Here is a 19,405-nt window from a genome sequence, read left to right on the forward strand (position 1 = left end):
GTAAATTAAACACAACCTGCATCATGACCTACTAGTAATCAAGCCCGTCTTCCTTGCAGGAAATAAAGAACGTACATGTAATTACCAGCACAGTACGTGTAAACTGGTATGCATGTTAGTTGTAAATAAGCTGGAAAACAGTAATGCTAAACAAAGCGGCAGACAAGATTACTTCCCTATATCCTTAAGCTGGCTTCTCCGACCCCACATTCCCTATCTCAAATTGTTCAGTGGACCATTCTCTACGTCCTGTTACATTTTTGCACGCGCTTACGGGAACGCCCTGTAGAAGTAGGTATTAAGTGGGCTAAAAATGGCTCTGAGCACTATGGGACTTAACTGCTGAGGTCATCATCAATCCCCTAAAACTTAGAACTACTTAAACCTAAGTAACCTAAGGACATCAAACACATCCATGCCCGAGGCAGGATTCGAACCTGCGACCGTAGCGGTCGCGCGGTTCCAGACTGAAGCGTCTAGCTCCGCTCGGCCACCAGCGGCCGGCATTAAGTGGGGATTATGAACCACAATGACCTTGAAAACTGCAAATGTTCGAGCAAATTTCCTACATGCAGGGGCAATCTTATCTGTGATGTCATCACCCTTATTGGTGATATACCGTGCTCCCTTTCCCTTCCTCTTACCTCCCCTTTCTTCCCCCCTATCTCCAAGTAGTCACCACTTCTTGCAGAAATATATTGTGGAGTCTGTTCTTCGACTGCTATCTAAGATCAGCGTCCTTTTACGTTCAGTGAAGGATGATCTTGGATTGGATAAGGCGGTTGTTTACCGTATTCCTCGCAAAAAAATGGCTCTGAGCTTCTGAGGTCATCAGTCGCCTAGAACTTAGAACTAATTAAACCTAACTAACCTAAGGACATCACACACATCCATGCCCGAGGCAGGATTCGAACCTGCGACCGTAGCGGTCGCTCGGCTCAGACTGTAGCGCCTAGAACCGCACGGCCACTCCGGCCGGCGTATTCCTCGCAGTTGTGGTATTTCATGCAGTGGTCAGATTATCAGGACCGTGTACTGAGCATAAGCGTCACATATGTTTACAAAAATGGATAAAATCTGTTACAGGAAAACATTGTCTTGGCACCAGTCATCCTATGAAATGTAACAACGTGGAGATTCTGGCATGCGTTCCAGCTATTAGGATATTAAAGCAACAGTTGAGATAAAAGTAACTTGATAAATAGCCACGGAGGGTTCTGGTTTAAATTCTACATGGGATCCTGCTCTCTCCTTTGTGAAGAAACAGAGGGGCAGATTTAATGCTCCTTCCCCCTTGGTTATTAATTTTCACTCTGGATAACTTCTGATACTGGTTATCTTTGGTTGTGTGATGGTGCTAGTGTATCTGTGTGCGTGTTATCTTTCAGGAATTCGTCTGTAAACCGAGATTATAAATCCCCTTGCACAGTGCTTACTTTGGAGCAGTTTCGCCTTCAGCGTGACAGGATGTGCACTTGAAATATCAGCAGTAGTCGACGACGTCACGCGGGTGAATGCCCATAACTTTTTTGAACAACATTTCTTGTTTAAAAAATGCGCTGTGGTAATTACTAAACGATGGGATGGCAACAGGTGCTCGGTGGTTGTCAGATACCTTTGCGGCTCTGATGTGGGCGACTGGTGTGCGCGTGATTGCTGCGGCTCTGGCAGCAGTCCAGAGCCACCAGACCGCGGGAGTCCATAGGTGGGCGCCGTAATGAGTGATGTGCTGTGGCGTTCTCGGAGGAACTGACTGTACATTGTGCTGGCAAAAGTCACGGGATGCTTCCTAATATCGTGTCGGAGCTCCTTTTGACCGGTGTAATGCAGCAGCTCAACATGGCATGGATTCAAAAAGTCTCTAGAAGTCCCCTGCAGAAATATTGAGACGTACTGCCTCTACAGCTGTCCACAATTGCGAAAGTCTTGTTGGTAAGGAATTTTTTGCACGAACTGACCTCTCGATTATGTCCCAAATGTGTTCGATGGGACTTATGTCAGGCGATCTAGGTGGCAAATCATTCGCACGAATCGTCCGGAATGTTCTTCAAACCAATCGCGAACGATTTTGACCCGGGCCACAATTGTTAGCAATTGGTTTGAAGAACATTCTGGACGATTCGTGCGAATGATTTGCTGCCTAGATCGCCTGACATAAATCCCATCCAATATACAGGGTGGTTCATTGATAATGACCGGGCCAAATATCTCACGAAATGAGCGTGTAATGCAGCAGCTCAACATGGCATGGAGTCAAAAAGTCCCTAGAAGTCCCCTGCAGAAATATTGAGACGTACTGCCTCTACAGCTGTCCATAATTGCGAAAGTCTTGCTGGTAAGGAATTTTTTGCACGAACTGACCTCTCGATTATGTCCCAAATGTGTTCGATGGGACTTATGTCAGGCGATCTAGGTGGCAAATCATTCGCACGAATCGTCCGGAATGTTCTTCAAACCAATCGCTAACGATTTTGACCCGGGCCACAATTGTTAGCAATTGGTTTGAAGAACATTCTGGACGATTCGTGCGAATGATTTGCTGCCTAGATCGCCTGACATAAATCCCATCCAATATACAGGGTGGTTCATTGATCGTGACCGGGCCAAATAGCTCACGAAATAAGCGTCAAACGAAAAAACTACAAAGAACGGAACTCATCTAGCTAGAAGGGGGAAACCAGATGGCGCTATGGTTGACCCGCTAGATGGCGCTGTCATAGGTCAAACGGATATCAACTGCGTTTTTCTAAACAGGAACCCCCATTTTTTATTACATATTTGCGCAGTACGCGAAGAAATATGAATGTTTTACTTGGACCACTTTTTTCCCTTTGTGATAGATGGCGCTGTAATAGTCACTAACGTATAAGTACGTGGTGTCACGTAACATTCCGCCAGTGCGGACGGTATTTGCTTCGTGATACATTACCCGTGTTAAAATGGACCGTTTACCAATTGCGGAAAAGGTCGATATCGTGTTTGCTATGTATGCTGCTCGGTATCCTGGACGACATCATCCAAGTGTCCGGACTGTTCGCCGGATAGTTACGTTATTTAAGGAAACAAGAAATGTTCAGCCACATGTGAAACGTCAACCACGACTTGAAACAAATGATGATGCCCAAGTAGGTGTCGTAGCTGCTGTCTCGGCTAATCCGCACATCAGTAACAGACAAACTGCGTGAGAATCGGGAATCTCAAAAACGTCGGTGTTGAGAATGCTACATCAACATCGATTGCACCCGTGCCATATTTCTATGCACTAGGAATTGGATGGCGACGACTTTGAACGTCGTGTACAGTTCTGCTACTGGGCACAAGAGAAATTACGGGACGATGACAGATTTTTTGCACGCGTTCTATTTAGTGACGAAGCGTCATTCACCAACAGCGGCAACGTAAACCGGCGTAATATGCACTATTGGGCAACGGAAAATCCACGATGGCTGCGACAAGTGGAACATCAGCGAACTTGGTGGGTTAATGTATGTTGCGGCATTATGGGAGGAAGGATAATTGGCCCCCATTTTACCGATGGCAATGTAAATGCTGCAATGTATGCCGATTTCCTACGTAATGTTCTACCGATGTTACTACAAGATGTTTCAGTGCGTGACAGAATGGCGATGTACTTCCAACATGATGGATGTCCGGCACATAGCTCGCGTCCGGTTGAAGCGGTATTGAATAGTATATTTCATGACAGGTGTATTGGTCGTCGAAGCACCATACCATGGCCAGAACGTTCACCGGATCTGACGTCCCCGGATTTCTTTCTGTGGGGAAAGTTGAAGGATATTTGCTATCGTGATCCACCGACAATGCCTGACAACATGCGTCAGCGCATTGTCAATGCATGTGCGAACATTACGGAAGGCGAACTACTCGCTGTTGAGAGGAATGTCGTTACACGTATTGCCAAATGCATTGAGGTTGACGGACATCATTTTGAGCATTTATTGCATTAATGTGGTATTTACAGGTAATCACGCTGTAACAGCATTCGTTCACAAAGGTGCATGTATCACATTGGAACAACCGAAATAAAATGTTCAAACGTACCTACGTTCTGTATTTTAATTTTAAAAAACTTACCTGTTACCAACTGGTCGTCTAAAATTGTGTGCTTTGTGTTTGTGACTATAACAGCGCCATCTATCACAAAGGGAAAAAAGTGGTCCAACTAAAACATTCATATTTGTTTACGTTCTACACGAATATGTAGGGGGTTCCAAATTTAAAAAAAACGTAGTTGATATCCGTGTGACCTATGGCAGCGCCATCTAGCGGGCCAACTATAGGGCCATCTGGTTTCCCCCTTCAAGCTAGATGAGTTCCGTTCTTTGTAGTTTTTTCGTTTGACGCTTATTTCGTGAGATATTTGGCCCGGTCACGATCAATGGACCACCCTGTATAACGCAACATAATCGAGAGGCCAGTTCGTGCACAAAATCCTGCACCAGCAACACTTTCGCTATAATGGGCGGCTATAGACGCAGCGTGGCTCAGTGTTTCCAGGGACATGTTGAGTCCATGTCATGTCGAGTTGCTGTCCTACAGCGGCCAAAACGAGGTCCGGCATGATATTAAGAGGTATCCCATTACTATTGTCACCTCCACGTACTGGATATTCAGAAAGTAACTATGCAGTGCCATGTTGTGGTGTCCTAACAAGGGAACCTCCCCATCGCACCCCCCTCAGATTTAGTTATAAGTTGGCACAGTGGATAGGCCTTGAAAAACTGAACATCCATCAATCGAGAAAACTGGAAGAAGTTGTGTGGAACTATGAAAAAAATAAACAAAATATACGAACTGAGTAGTTCATGTGCAAGATAGGCAACATCAAGGACATTACGAACTGAGGAGCACCGTGGTCCCGTGGTTAACGCGACTACTGCGGAACGAGAGGTCCTGGGTTCAAATTTCCCCTCGCGTGTAAATTTTACTTTGTTTATTTTCGCAAAGTGATGATCTGTCGTTCGTTCATTGACGTCTCTGTTCACTGTAATAAGTTTAGTGTCTGTGTTTTACGACCGCACCGCAAAATCGTGCGATTAGTAGACGAAAGGACGTGCCTCCTCAATGGGAACCGAAAACATTTGATCGCAAGGTCATAGGTCAACCGATTCCTCTACAGGAAAACGCGTCCGATATATTCTATACGACACTGGTGACGGCATGTGCGTCACATGACAGGAATATGTTGTCGGCCCACCTAACTTGTACACTTAGCGAATGGGTAAAAAGATTCTTCTACCTTGCCCGATTTGGGTTTTCTTGTGGATGTGATAATCACTCACAAAAAAGTGATGAAAACATAAGAGTTTGTCACATAAACTGAAAATAAAAAATTAAACTTTTCACTCGAGGGAAGGCTTGAACCTACGACCTCTCTTTCCGTAGCTGCTGTCGCTAACCACAGGACCACAGCGCTCCTTGACTCCCATTGTCCTTGACGTTGCCTATCTTCAAATGGACTACTCAGTTTGTATATTTTACAAATTTTTTTCATAGTTCCACACAACTTCTTCCTGTTTTCTCGATTGATCTGTGTTCAGTTTTTCAAGGCCTATCCACTGTGCCAACTTATAACTAAATCTGAGGGGGGTGCGATGGGGAGGTTCCCTTGTAAGTAGTGACTGAGATGATTGTCAATTATTAATACAACATTTTCCATTGTTTAACATATTTGAACTATATTCGGCCTGGTATTTGTATTTGTTCACAGGTCTTGTTTGATTGAAGACCAACGTCTTGTTCAAAATGGTTTGAATGGCTCTGAGCACTATGGGACTTAACTGCTGAGGTCATCAGTCCCCTAGAACTTAGAACTACTTAAACCTAACTAACCTAAGGACATCACACACATCCAATCCCGAGGCAGGATTCGAACCTGCGACCGTAGCGCCTAGAACCGCTCGGCCACTCTGGCCGGCCCCAACGCCTTGTGTGATAGCATTGTGATCCAGGTCATCATGCTGACGATTGAACAAAGATTGTTTCTTTTGGAGCATGTGTTCCGCAGTGGACACAAGTTTACCTCAGCAGTAGAAGCTGCATTTGCAGCATAGTTCCCAGGAGTGAAGACGCCTAACCGCAATGCTGTACGGAAGCTAATCCCCAAGTTTAGAAAGACCGAACGCGTGCATAATGTTCCAAATTTAGGCAGGCCATCCACATCCAGATCTGAACAGAAGGTGGCGCAGGTGCAAGGTTAGACGACTAGCTCAGCAGGCCCACGTGTCCGTGAGTTCCGCTCACAAAGTTCTTCAGAAGTCGCTCTCCATGTATCCCTGCAAAATGTCGGTCGTGCATGAACTGAGAGACAGCAATCATCTGGCGCGTGTGAACTTTTGCATCTGGTTTCTGTCCTTTCTGCAGGACAATGGTGAGATGATCCTTGACACGACGTTTTTCACTGATGGGGCGTGGTTTCACCTCTCCGTTTGCATGAATAGCCAGGATAGTCGTGTGTTGGATGCAGCGAATAAGATACTAGTTAATCAGTAATGACCTGGTGATTGTGGGTCAGGCTGTGCCTCTTTTCCATTGAGTGAGTTATACACTCACCTAATATGATGATGGTGATGATGATGACGATGATGATGATGATGATGACGATGACGACGACGATGGCGATGACGATGATGGTGACGTGTTGATGTCGATAATCATGAGCGGAACCTTAGATATGTGCCAGCGACACTCACTTCAGAAGTTTTCCCAGCGTCGGGCTGACGACGGCGAGCATGAAGTTGATCCCGGCCTGGAGTGACGGCTGGAAGATCTTGCGCCCCCATTGGCGGAACTCGTTGTCCGGCTCTCGCTGGCAGTCGACCTCGATGCCGAAGGCGACGGACGCGATGACGTCAGTGGAGTACCTGGCCACCAGCTCGCGCATCTCGACCACTTGCCCGCGGTCTGCCGTGCTCTCCAGCACCTCCGCCATTTCGCGGCCGCAGTCCTGGAGCGTCTGTCAGTACAGCAGGTATTACATTCAGCACTTCTCGCAGTTAATCAGAAAGTTCGGCAAAAAAGAATCTCGAAATCGTGCTGGATGATGATGATGATGATGATGATGCTTGGTTTGTGGGGCGCTCAACCGCGCGGTCATCAGCGCCCGTACAATGTCCCAATCTTTGCGCTTTCCAATTTTAGCTACGTTCACGAATGATGATGATGAAATGATGGGGACAACACAAACACTCAGTCCCCGGGATCGTGCTGGAGCTGTAACACTGTACTGGTCGGTGTATGTGGTCGATAATTCGATTTGTAACTATGCAAAAGGGAAAGCTGGAGGGAAACCTCTCTTAGTTACGGAGGTAGAAACGCACCGCAGAAAAAGCTGGAGGGTGTGAAAAGAGCACACCACCTGACAAGGGAAGGCCACGACGTTGGCATCATACACTCCTGGAAATTGAAATAAGAACACCGTGAATTCATTGTCCCAGGAAGGGGAAACTTTATTGACACATTCCTGGGGTCAGATACATCATATGATCACACTGACAGAACCACAGGCACATAGACACAGGCAACAGAGCATGCACAATGTCGGCACTAGTACAGTGTATATCCACCTGTCGCAGCAATGCAGGCTGCTATTCTCCCATGGAGACGATCGTAGAGATGCTGGATGTAGTCCTGTGGAACGGCTTGCCATGCCATTTCCACCTGGCGCCTCAGTTGGACCAGCGTTCGTGCTGGACGTGCAGACCACGTGAGACGACGCTTCATCCAGTCCCAAACATGCTCAATGGGGGACAGATCCGGAGATCTTGCTGGCCAGGGTAGTTGACTTACACCTTCTAGAGCACGTTGGGTGGCACGGGATACATGCGGACGTGCATTGTCCTGTTGGAACAGCAAGTTCCCTTGCCGGTCTAGGAATGGTAGAACGATGGGTTCGATGACGGTTTGGATGTACCGTGCACTATTCAGTGTCCCCTCGACGATCACCAGTGGTGTACAGCCAGTGTAGGAGATCACTCCCCACACCATGATGCCGGGTGTTGGCCCTGTGTGCCTCGGTCGTATGCAGTCCTGATTGTGGCGCTCACCTGCACGGCGCCAAACACGCATACGACCATCATTGGCACCAAGGCAGAAGCGACTCTCATCGCTGAAGACGACACGTCTCCATTCGTCCCTCCATTCACGCCTGTCGCGACACCACTGGAAGCGGGCTGCACGATGTTGGGGCGTGAGCGGAAGACGGCCTAAAGGTGTGCGGGACCGTAGCCCAGCTTCATGGAGACGGTTGCGAATGGTCCTCGCCGATACCCCAGGAGCAACAGTGTCCCTAATTTGCTGGGAAGTGGCGGTGCGGTCCCCTACGGCACTGCGTAGGATCCTACGGTCTTGGCGTGCATCCGTGCGTCGCTGCGGTCCGGTCCCAGGTCGACGGGCATGTGCACCTTCCGCCGACCACTGGCGACAACATCGATGTACTGTGGAGACCTCACGCCCCACGTGTTGAGCAATTCGGCGGTACGTCCACCCGGCCTCCCGCATGCCCACTATACGCCCTCGCTCAAAGTCCGTCAACTGCACATACGGTTCACGTCCACGCTGTCGCGGCATGCTACCAGTGTTAAAGACTGCGATGGAGCTCCGTATGCTACGGCAAACTGGCTGACACTGACGGCGGCGGTGCACAAATGCTGCGCAGCTAGCGCCATTCGACGGCCAACACCGCGGTTCCTGGTGTGTCCGCTGTGCCGTGCGTGTGATCATTGCTTGTACAGCCCTCTCGCAGTGTCCGGAGCAAGTATGGTGGGCCTGACACACCGGTGTCAATGTGTTCTTTTTTCCATTTCCAGGAGTGTAGATTTACTTTGTACGCCTTTTGTGGGCCATTAAAACAACATAATGTGCAAGCAGTAATGCGCACTACTCTAGTAATTCCGAGAAAATAGCAAGAGTTTTACGCGTCTATTACGTAACTGATGTATCGACAACGCGACAATTTTGCTTTTTCAGTTTTCTCGAGAAAGGGTTAATTTGAGTAAATACCGAGCGAGATGGCGCAATGGTTAGCACACTGGACTCGCATTCGGGAGGACAATGGTTCAAACCAGCGTCCGGCTATCCTGATCTAGGTGTTCTGTAATTTCCCCATATCGCTTCAGGCAAACGCTGGGATGGTTCCTTGGAAAGGGCACTGCCGATTTCCTTCCCTATCCTTCCATAATCCGAGCTTGTGCTCCTCCTCTAATGACCTTGTTTAGATGGGACGTTAAACACTAATTTCCTCCTCCTCCACATGACACGCAATTTATGAGGCTTAAGTGCACATTTATTAAGGCATTAATTAGCATTTATGCCGGCACGGTAACTCAGCGTATTCAGTGAGGGGATTAGCTGCCCTCTGTAATAATAATAATAATAATAATAATAATAAACTGAGTGCTTGGATCAACGATGAACTTGAACATGTGTCATGGTACGCCCGTCCCGAACAAATACAATGAACGTTAACGAACAAAATGAGAAGAAAAAAGAAACGGCCAGCATTTGCGCTTTGCAAGCGGAATGTGATCGAGGCGATGGTGCGAATTCTGCTTCTACTTTCTTTTTAATCTACACTACTGGCCATTAAAATTGCTACACAAAGAATATGATAAACGGGCATTCATTGGACAAATATACGAGGTGCATTCAAGTTCTAAGGCCAACGATTTTTTTTTCTCCGGACTGATAAGAGATAGAAACATGCGCATTGTTTTAAAATGAGGCCGCATTCATTGTCAATACGTCCCAGAGATGGCAGCACCGTACGGCAGATGGAATTTTACCGCCAGTGGCGAGAATGAGAACTGTTTTAAATACTTAAAATGGCTACATTTTCCTTACTTGAACAGCGTCCAATCATTCGTTTTCTGAATTTGTATGGTGTGAAACCAATTGAAATTCATCGACAGTTGTAGGAGACGTGGTGATGGAATTATGGATGTGTCGAAAGTGCGTTCGTGGGTGCGACAGTTTAGTGAAGGCAGAACATTGTGTGACAACAAACCGAAACAACCTTGGGCTCGCACAAGCCGGTCTGACAACATGATCGAGAAAGTGGAGAGAATTGTTTTGGGGGATCGCCAGATGACTGTTGAACAGATCGCCTCCAGAGTTGGCATTTCTGTGGGTTCTGTGCACACAATCCTGCATGACGACCTGAAAATGCGAAAAGTGTCATCCAGGTGGGTGCCACGAATGCTGACGGACGACCACATGGCTGTCCGTGTGGCATGTTGCCAAGCAATGTTGACGTGCAACGACAGCATGAATGGGACTTTCTTTTCGTCGGTTGTGACAATGGATGAGACGTGGATGCCATTTTTCAATCCAGAAGCAAAGCGCCAGTCAGCTCAATGGAAGCACACAGATTCACCACCACCAAAAAAATTTCGGGTAACCGCCAGTGCTGAAAAAATGATGGTGTCCATGTTCTGGGACAGCGAGAGCGTAATCCTTACCCATTGCGTTCCAAAGGGCACTACGATAACAGGTGCATCCTACGAAAATGTTTTGAAGAACAAATTCCTTCCTGCACTGCAACAAAATTCACCTAGACAACGCACCCACACATCGAGCTAACGTTACGCAACAGTTTCTTCGTGATAACAACTTTGAAGTGATTCCTCATGCTCCCTACTCACCTGACCTGGCTCCTAGTGCCTTTTGGCTTTTTCCAACAATGAAAGACACTCTCCGTGGCCGCACATTCACCAGCCATGCTGCCATTGCCTCAGCGATTTTCCAGTGGTCAAAACAGACTCCTAAAGAAGCCTTCGCCGCTGCCATGGAATCATGGCGTCAGTGTTGTGAAAAATGTGTACGTCTGCAGGGCGATTACGCCGAGAAGTAACGCCAGTTTCATTGATTTTGGGTGAGTAGTTAATTAGAAAAAAAAAAGAAAATCGGAGGCCTTAGAACTTGAATGCACAACTGATATGTGATTACATTTTCACGCAATTTGGGTGCATAGATCCTGAGAAATCAGTACCCAGAACAACCACCTCTGGCCGTAATAACGGCCTTGATACGACTGGGCATTGAGTCAAACAGAGCATGATGGCGTGTACAGGAACAGCTGCCCATGCATCTTAAATACGATACCACAGTTCATCAAGTGTAGTGACTGGCGTATTGTGACGGACCAGTTGCTCGGCCACCATTAACCAGACGTTTTCAATTGGTGAGATATCTGGGGAATATGCTGGCCAGGGCAGCAGTCGAACATTTTCTGTATCCAGAAAGGCCCGTACAGGACCTGAAACATGCGGTCGTGCATTATCCTGCTGAAATGTAGGGTTTCGCAGGGATCGAATGAAGGGCAGAGCCTCGGATCGTAACACATCTGAAATGTAACGTCCACTGTTCAATGTGCCGTCATTTCGAACAAGACGTGACCGAGACGTGTAACCAATGGCACCCCATGCCATCACGCCAGGTGATACGCCAGTATGGCGATGACGAATACACGCTTCCAATGTGCGTTCACCGTGATGTCGCCAAACACGGATGCGACCATCCTGAAGCTGTAAACAGAACCTGGATTCATTCGAAAAAATGACGTTTTGCCATTCGTGCACCAAGGTTCGTCGTTGAGTACGCCATCGCAGTCGCTCCTGTCTGTGATGTAGCGCCAGGGTAACCGCAGCCATGGCCTCCGAGCTGATAGTCCATGCTGCTGCAAACGTCGTCGAACTGTTCGTGCAGATGGTTGTTGTCTTGCAAACGTCCCCATCTGCTGATTCAGGGATCGAGACGTGGCTGCACGATCCGTTACAGCCGTGCGGATAATATGCCTGTCATCTCGACTGCTAGTGATACGAGGCCGTTGGGATCCAGCACGGCGTTCCGTATTACCCTCCTGAACCTACCGATTCCATATTCTGCTAACAGTCATTGGATCTCGACCAACGCGAGCAGCAATGTCGCGATCCGATAAACCGCTATCGCGATAGGCTACAATCCGACGTTTATCAAAGTCGGGAACGTGATGGTACGCATTTCTCCTCCTTACACGAGGCATCACAACAACGTTTCACCAAGCAACGCCGGTCAACTGCTCTTTGTGTATGAGAAATCGGTTGGAAACTTTCCTCATATCAACACGTTGTAGGTGTCGCCACCGGCGCCAACCTTGTGTGAATGCTCTGAAAAGCTAATCATTTGCATATCACAGAATCTTCTTCCTGTTGGTTAAATTTCGCGTCTGTAGCACGTCATCTTCGTCGTGTAGCAATTTTAATGGCCAGTAGTGTATATCTTTTCTTCACTAGTCACATTATTTAATTTATATGACATTTGAGAGGTAATATAATGAAAAAAATCTCGTGCATTTTCATGAAGCTGTAGGGAATTTCATTTGACTATTTGCTATGTGTAATTAAATTTTCAAGGACGTGGGACAGGTTTGGAAAGCCCAACTCAAACCTCGATAAATAATGATGCGAATGACATTTTTCCTTATTCATACTAAGTAATATAGTAAGTCACAAGTGCCAGACCACAAGAGTAATGTAAGAGGGTCGTTCAGCAGCAATGTCCCACATTAAAAAAAAAAAAAAAAACCATTAACGTACATAGACAAAGGCCCTTGTTGGTGCTTCACATTCGATGCTTGTTCTGTGCGTCGGTGAAGTTTCGAACCGTTCTGGCAGATGGCAGAGCCGTAGCATAGCGTCAAAATGGCATCTACATACAACTCACATTACAAGCAGCGTGCTGTTATTGAATTCTTGTGTGCAGAAAAAGATACCGTGGTGAACATGCATAAACGTTTGTGTGCAGTGTATGGCGATGCTGTAGTTGATAGGAGTACAGATGTGTGATGTGATGGATAGAGAAAGTTACAGCCTCTGGAAATGCAGAAACTGAGCTCCATGATCAGCCACGCTCTGGACGTCCTGTCACAGACACTGCTCCAGACATGCTGAATCGTGCGGATGCTATTATTCGTGCCGATCGCTGCATCAAAACTCGACGTCCGCAGCTCGTGGTCTAGTGGCGTGTGTTGCTGCCTCTGGATCACGGGGTCCCGGGTTCGATTCCTGGCCGATTGGGGATTTTCTCTGCCCGTGATCTGGGTGTCTGTATTGTCCTCATCATTTGTGACTGTGGCCAGATTGGATTGGGTAAAAAAATTAGACTGTGTAAAAATTGGGAATTTGTACGGGTGCTGATGACCACAACCCCCCCTACAAACCAAACATCATCATCATCAACAAAAAAAAACTCGACAATTAGCTCTACAGCTGTCGGTCAGCATTGGAATTGCGTCTCCAATGATCGAGACTCTCGGACATTCGAAGAGGTCCTCACAATGGGTTCCATGAATGCTCACAGCGGACCACAAGATTCAAAGAAAGGCCAATGATCTGAATTCCGTCTCTTTGGGTCGCTTAAAGATTATTTACAGGGAACACACTTTGAAGATGACGAGATTGTCAGTCACCCAGTGAAAACATCGCTACGCCTACAGGACAAGAGTTTTTACCACGATGGGTATAGTACGTGGTGTAGGAACAAAATTCAAACCTTTATCAGTGGAGTAGAACAGGCGGTGCGGCATCTTGCACAGGACGACGCCGACGAAGTGAGACTTGTTACCAGTCGCTTTTTGGCCTCAGCTAAGCCTCCCAGATCTAATATCAGTAGAGAGGAGAGGGAGGGCTCCATTTACTTCGGAGAGATGAAAATCTTGCCATATTACCAGCTGACAAAGGAAATGCCACCGTGGTCCTTATTACTACCGAATATCATAGTAAAATGACATCACTGTTGGACAGTACGTATAAATGTCTTAAACGGGACCCAACTTTGACGTACAGCAGAAGAACCATGAAGTTACTGTGAATTCCAGGCTGCCAGACGATGTTAAAAAAAGAAGAAATAGAGTCCGAGCTCCTAGATCGCCCAAGTTATACGGACTACCGAAGATCTACAAGGATAATGTTCTCATGAGACGTAGTGTCAGTGCAATTGGTTCTCCTACTTACAAGCTGGCCAAATACCTGACAAAGTTGACGACTCCTATAGTCGGCTGGTGTGAACATCACATCAAAAACTCCCAGATGTTCATTGAGAAAATCAAACAGGTTAGAGTTGGTCCAAATGACAATTTAGTCAGCCTGGATGTGGTATCGCTGTTCACAAAAGTTTCTGTGGAGGACACTTTGAAAATGCTGGCGGATCTTTTTCCTCTTGAAACTACAAAGTTGTTCCGGCACGTGATGACGACCACCAACTTCTTGTACGGTAATAAATTTTATGAAATGACGGATGATATGGCGATGGGCTCTCCGTTGTCTCCATCACTGGCTAACTTTTTTATGGGGAATTTTGAGGAACGTGCATTAAATTCGGCTCCCCTCCGTCCATCCTTATTTTATAGTTATGTTGGCGATGCATTTATGATCTGGCCACACAGCGCAGAAGCTCTCGAACAATTCATGGAACACATGAACAGCATACAGTCGAACGTCCAATCCACTGTCGAGATGGAAAAGGAAGGGAGACTGCCTTTCTTAGACGTTTTAGTACGACAGGCGGACGGGCGTCTTGGCCACTCTGTATACCCTTAAGCCGACGCATACTGATGTATACCTAAATGCACAGAGTTTCCATCATCCTGCTCAGAAGGGAGCCGTTTTGAACACGTTAATACACTTCTGGAAATTGAAATAAGAACACCGTGAATTCATTGTCCCAGGAGTGTTAATAACGCTTCATTTCTGGAAATATCTCCAACGAGTAATAGCAGAACTATTAATGTGGAGTGCTTGGCGCTTAAACAAGTAGCACCATGCCGCACACTGAATCGATTGTCTGTACAACCGATCGATTGTCTGTACAACCGCCCACAGAAGTCCACTACTTCTCCTGGCGAGTGATAAGTGTAAACGTGTGGACAGCACGTGGACGCTGCTGGGGTCACCTCCTTAGAAGCGAAGAGGCGTCATCGTGACAACAGCACACTCATTTTTAGTACTGCACTATCATTGCCTGCAGTGAGGGTGAGACGGGAGGAGAGGGATCGGTCGTTTTTATGACATGTGACAGTCTGAGGTCATTGACCCCTCCCCTTGAGTGTAGGCAACCCGAAGGTCAACGTCAATTTGCATCCAGCATCGGCACTGAATTCCAACTACACATATCAAAAAAAGTTTGTATCACCTCGGTTCCGAGAGTTCCGGAATCTGTACAGAAAATTGGATTATACACTCCTGGAAATTGAAATAAGAACACCGTGAATTCATTGTCCCAGGAAGGGGAAACTTTATTGACACATTCCTGGGGTCAGATACATCACATGATCACACTGACAGAACCACAGGCACATAGACACAGGCAACAGAGCATGCACAATGTCGGCACTAGTACAGTGTATATCCACCTTTCGCAGCAATGCAGGCTGCTATTCTCCCATGGAGACGATCGTAGAGAAGCTGGATGTAGTCCTGTGGAATGGCTTGCCATGCCATTTCCACCTGGCGCCTCAGTTGGACCAGCGTTCGTGCTGGACGTGCAGACCGTGTGAGACGACGCTTCATCCAGTCCCAAACATGCTCAATGGGGGACAGATCCGGAGATCTTGCTGGCCAGGGTAGTTGACTTACACCTTCTAGAGCGCGTTGGGTGGCACGGGATACATGCGGACGTGCATTGTCCTGTTGGAACAGCAAGTTCCCTTGCCGGTCTAGGAATGGTAGAACGATGGGTTCGATGACGGTTTGGATGTACCGTGCACTATTCAGTGTCCCCTCGACGATCACCAGTGGTGTACGGCCAGTGTAGGAGATCGCTCCCCACATCATGATGCCGGGTGTTGGCCCTGTGTGCCTCGGTCGTATGCAGTCCTGATTGTGGCGCTCCCCTGCACGGCGCCAAACACGCATACGACCATCATTGGCACCAAGGCAGAAGCGACTCTCATCGCTGAAGACGACACGTCTCCATTCGTCCCTCCATTCACGCCTGTCGCGACACCACTGGAGGCGGGCTGCACGATGTTGGGGCGTGAGCAGAAGACGGCCTAACGGTGTGCGGGACCGTAGCCCAGTTTCATGGAGACGGTTGCGAATGGTCCTCGCCGATACCCCAGGAGCAACAGTGTCCCTAATTTGCTGGGAAGTGGCGGTGCGGTCCCCTACGGCACTGCGTAGGATCCTACGGTCTTGGCGTGCATCCGTGCGTCGCTTCGGTCCGGTCCCAGATTGACGGGCACGTGCACCTTCCGCCGACCACTGGCGACAACATCGATGTACTGTGGAGACCTCACGCCCCACGTGTTGAGCAATTCGGCGGTACGTCCACCCGGCCTCCCGCATGCCCACTATACGCCCTCGCTCAAAGTCCGTCAACTGCACATACGGTTCACGTCCACGCTGTCGCGGCATGCTACCAGTGTTAAAGACTGCGATGGAGCTCCGTATGCCACGGCAAACTGGCTGACACTGACGGCGGCGGTGCACAAATGCTGCGCAGCTAGCGCCATTCGACGGCCAACACCGCGGTTCCTGGTGTGTCCGCTGTGCCGTGCGTGTGATCATTGCTTGTACAGCCCTCTCGCAGTGTCCGGAGCAAGTATGGTGGGTCTGACACACCGGTGTCAATGTGTTCTTTTTTCCATTTCCAGGAGTGTATATAGAGCAAAAACTGTTTCTGACGAGGACCAGTTAAGGTCCGAGATTAACCATCTGAAGTACGTGTTCCGAAAGAACGACTACGGTGCATAAGTTATAAAGGCAGCGTTCTCCAAAAAAAGGAAACGTGAAAATGCTGCACACTCACAGGATGAAACACCGATTGCGGTTCTTCCTTTTTGTGACGCTATTTCCAGAAAAGTAGGAAGAGTCCTGCGTAGACGGGTTATAAGACCGATTTTTCGTCCTCCTTAGAAAATTAAGGAGACGATGCGCCCTGTTAAGGACAATCTCGGCCTCAGGGTCCCTGGAGTTTATAATATCCCCTGTGAGTGTGGAAGCAATTATATAGGTCAGACCATTCGTACCGTTTCCGACCGCTGTGCAGAACACCAACGCCATATTAAAAATAGAGAACTGGAGAAATCGGCAACTGCGGAGCACAGCTTCAAGAACAAACATAAAATATTGTTGGATGAAACAAAAATTCTGTCCCATGCCTCCACGTACTGGGATTCTGTTATTAAGGAGGCTGTTGAAATAAGAATGAGACAAAAGAACCACCTGAGCTGTGCATGGAAACGAGCGCTTGATGCAGAGAAGCAGCAGAGACGTTCCTTGCAAGGTTTACGATCCAACGGAAGCGGTGGCGCCACCGGCGCACACAATGACACCGTCTGCGACAGCAGTACGTAATCGCCGACCAATCATAAGCCGACCAATAAGAAGCCGTTCACGGGCTATAAAAAAGGCTACCACAGCAGCAGTGAAGACAGTCAGCTGCTCCCGACGATGACGATGGGGGTAATCGTCGAAAGCTTGAGATTTTATGCCGAATTGACGCGGCTAGAAAGCCGAGAATGTTTTACATATAAGTGTCGTCGCGAAAGACTTCGTTCTCGTTTAAGGAAGAGAACCACAACTGTAACTTTTTAATATCATAAGATGGGATTGTCTTGTATACGTGTATAATCAGTTTAAGTAAAACTTTCTCAAACTTTGCATGTGTGCTGATTATTTTTTATTATAGTAAAAGTAAAGGTAGCTCAAGATATCTTTTGCGCCCCCTCCTTGAGGTTTTTCTCTATCCGCCACTGGTGTATGGAGGACTCTTAAGTGTAAAGACGTGTTGTATCTGAGTGTGCTGGATATATACTTACTGTCTACGAGCAGTAATGCTTTTTTATTTGCAAGATACCATACTGGACATAATTATGGTAAAGAAAGTTGTTTTGTTACCAATGCAATGCGCGCATTCATGTAATGACTGAGTCAATGTATAGCACTCACACCCAATGATTCTGTAAAGCTAATTGTTAATATATAATCAGTTTATTGTGTGTTCATTGTTGACGTTATTAATTTTCAAAGAGTCAAAATACAAGTTTTAAAGTTGGTACCATATTGTTACTTACCACAAGTCAGTACCAGTTTCCAGATCCATGTCGTTTTTGATTAACGATTTTGCTCAAGAAGTTATTGTCTCAATCATATTCGATTTAATTAAAATGTAAGCTACGCAATAGCCTTGCACAACAGCTGTTTGCTAACTACAGTACTTAGTGTACTAACAGAGAGAATTCTGAAGAGTGTTACCATTACGCAGATAAAGGTAAGAAATTTTATTATTTCAGGGATAGCACTCATTAAGCACAGGGACCATTATTTTCAAACTGATCAAGTTTTGTTTTATTACCAGGGGCAATTTCATATCAACAGTGGTGCATCAGATTCAGTTTTTGTGTTATGTAGATTCATGCAGTTTTGCTTTGGTTTAAGGTTATTGACAGTTTATTTTCTCGCAGTCAGAGAAGTTCAGTGCAGGGCAAAGCGCATAAGCGACGAGATAAAATGCACGCTCGCATGCCATTCACATTCTAACAGATGAATTACACGCTACTGTCAGTTTCGTTACTACAAAAGTACATGTTTCAAATTGTACGTAAAATACAATTTCATTTAATTATATAAATAAAAATTTCTGTAGGAAAACACGTTCTTTACTTTCCGAATGCCGCTCGCATGTTTTATTGTGGCTGATTCCCAGTTGACAGTCCCCTCACATTTCATAGAACGAGCCACAGGTCGTCCACATTGAATTTGGTTGGTGTGAGACTGTCGACCCAAACACAGAGTATCAATCAAAAGTATCCAGACATCTCCACAAAATGTCGAACTGACCACTAGGTGTCACCAGAGACGGATCAGCCTGTGGAAAAGGAGGCACGGAGTATTGTGTTGTAAGATGGCAAGAACTATGCCCCTTACATGAAGTTATTAAAGATCACCTAACTCACGTTGAGCGAACAGTAGGGCTGAACAAAAGTGACTGACAAGGCACAATGCATCTTGTAGAGGGTATAGTAGGGGCATATTGAAATAATTAATGTCGGGTGATGGTTTTAAAGTAATTCACACGACATGAAAACTTTGGGGAAACGCGTCAATTTACTGGAGGCTAGTTTTTGCCAGGGAAGTATTGAGAATTGACCGTGGCCGGCTAGGGAGCGGCGAAGGGAAGCGACAATAGGCAGCTTAGGGTGGCTCAAGCTCTGAGAAAGCAGTAATGGGGTGCGGCCTCCAGCTGCCTTAAGATGAGTGACAGTGAGTGGGTGGTTGACCCCATGCTGGTGTACCAGGAAGCAGACAGAGAACTTGTACACCTGTTGATAAATGTCCGTCGTCCCATTTTCAATGAAACATGTGAGTAAGCTGCGTAAAGCTACGGTGGAGCGGTCAACAGAGGCCAA

General features: G+C 47.0%; 1 protein-coding gene across 1 annotated transcript in view; it reads right to left on the reverse strand.

The window, feature by feature from the left end:
• The window catches only part of LOC124798210 (cytochrome P450 6k1-like), a 164,715-nt gene that overhangs the window by 59,723 nt on the left and 85,587 nt on the right, over positions 1-19,405 (reverse strand). The window contains exon 4 of the mRNA XM_047261513.1: positions 6,714-6,976. Within this exon, the coding sequence (XP_047117469.1) occupies positions 6,714-6,976 (263 nt within the window). The remainder of the gene's footprint in view (positions 1-6,713; positions 6,977-19,405) is intronic.

Source organism: Schistocerca piceifrons, chromosome 5, assembly GCF_021461385.2.
Source record: "Schistocerca piceifrons isolate TAMUIC-IGC-003096 chromosome 5, iqSchPice1.1, whole genome shotgun sequence".
Classification (NCBI taxonomy): domain Eukaryota; kingdom Metazoa; phylum Arthropoda; class Insecta; order Orthoptera; family Acrididae; genus Schistocerca; species Schistocerca piceifrons.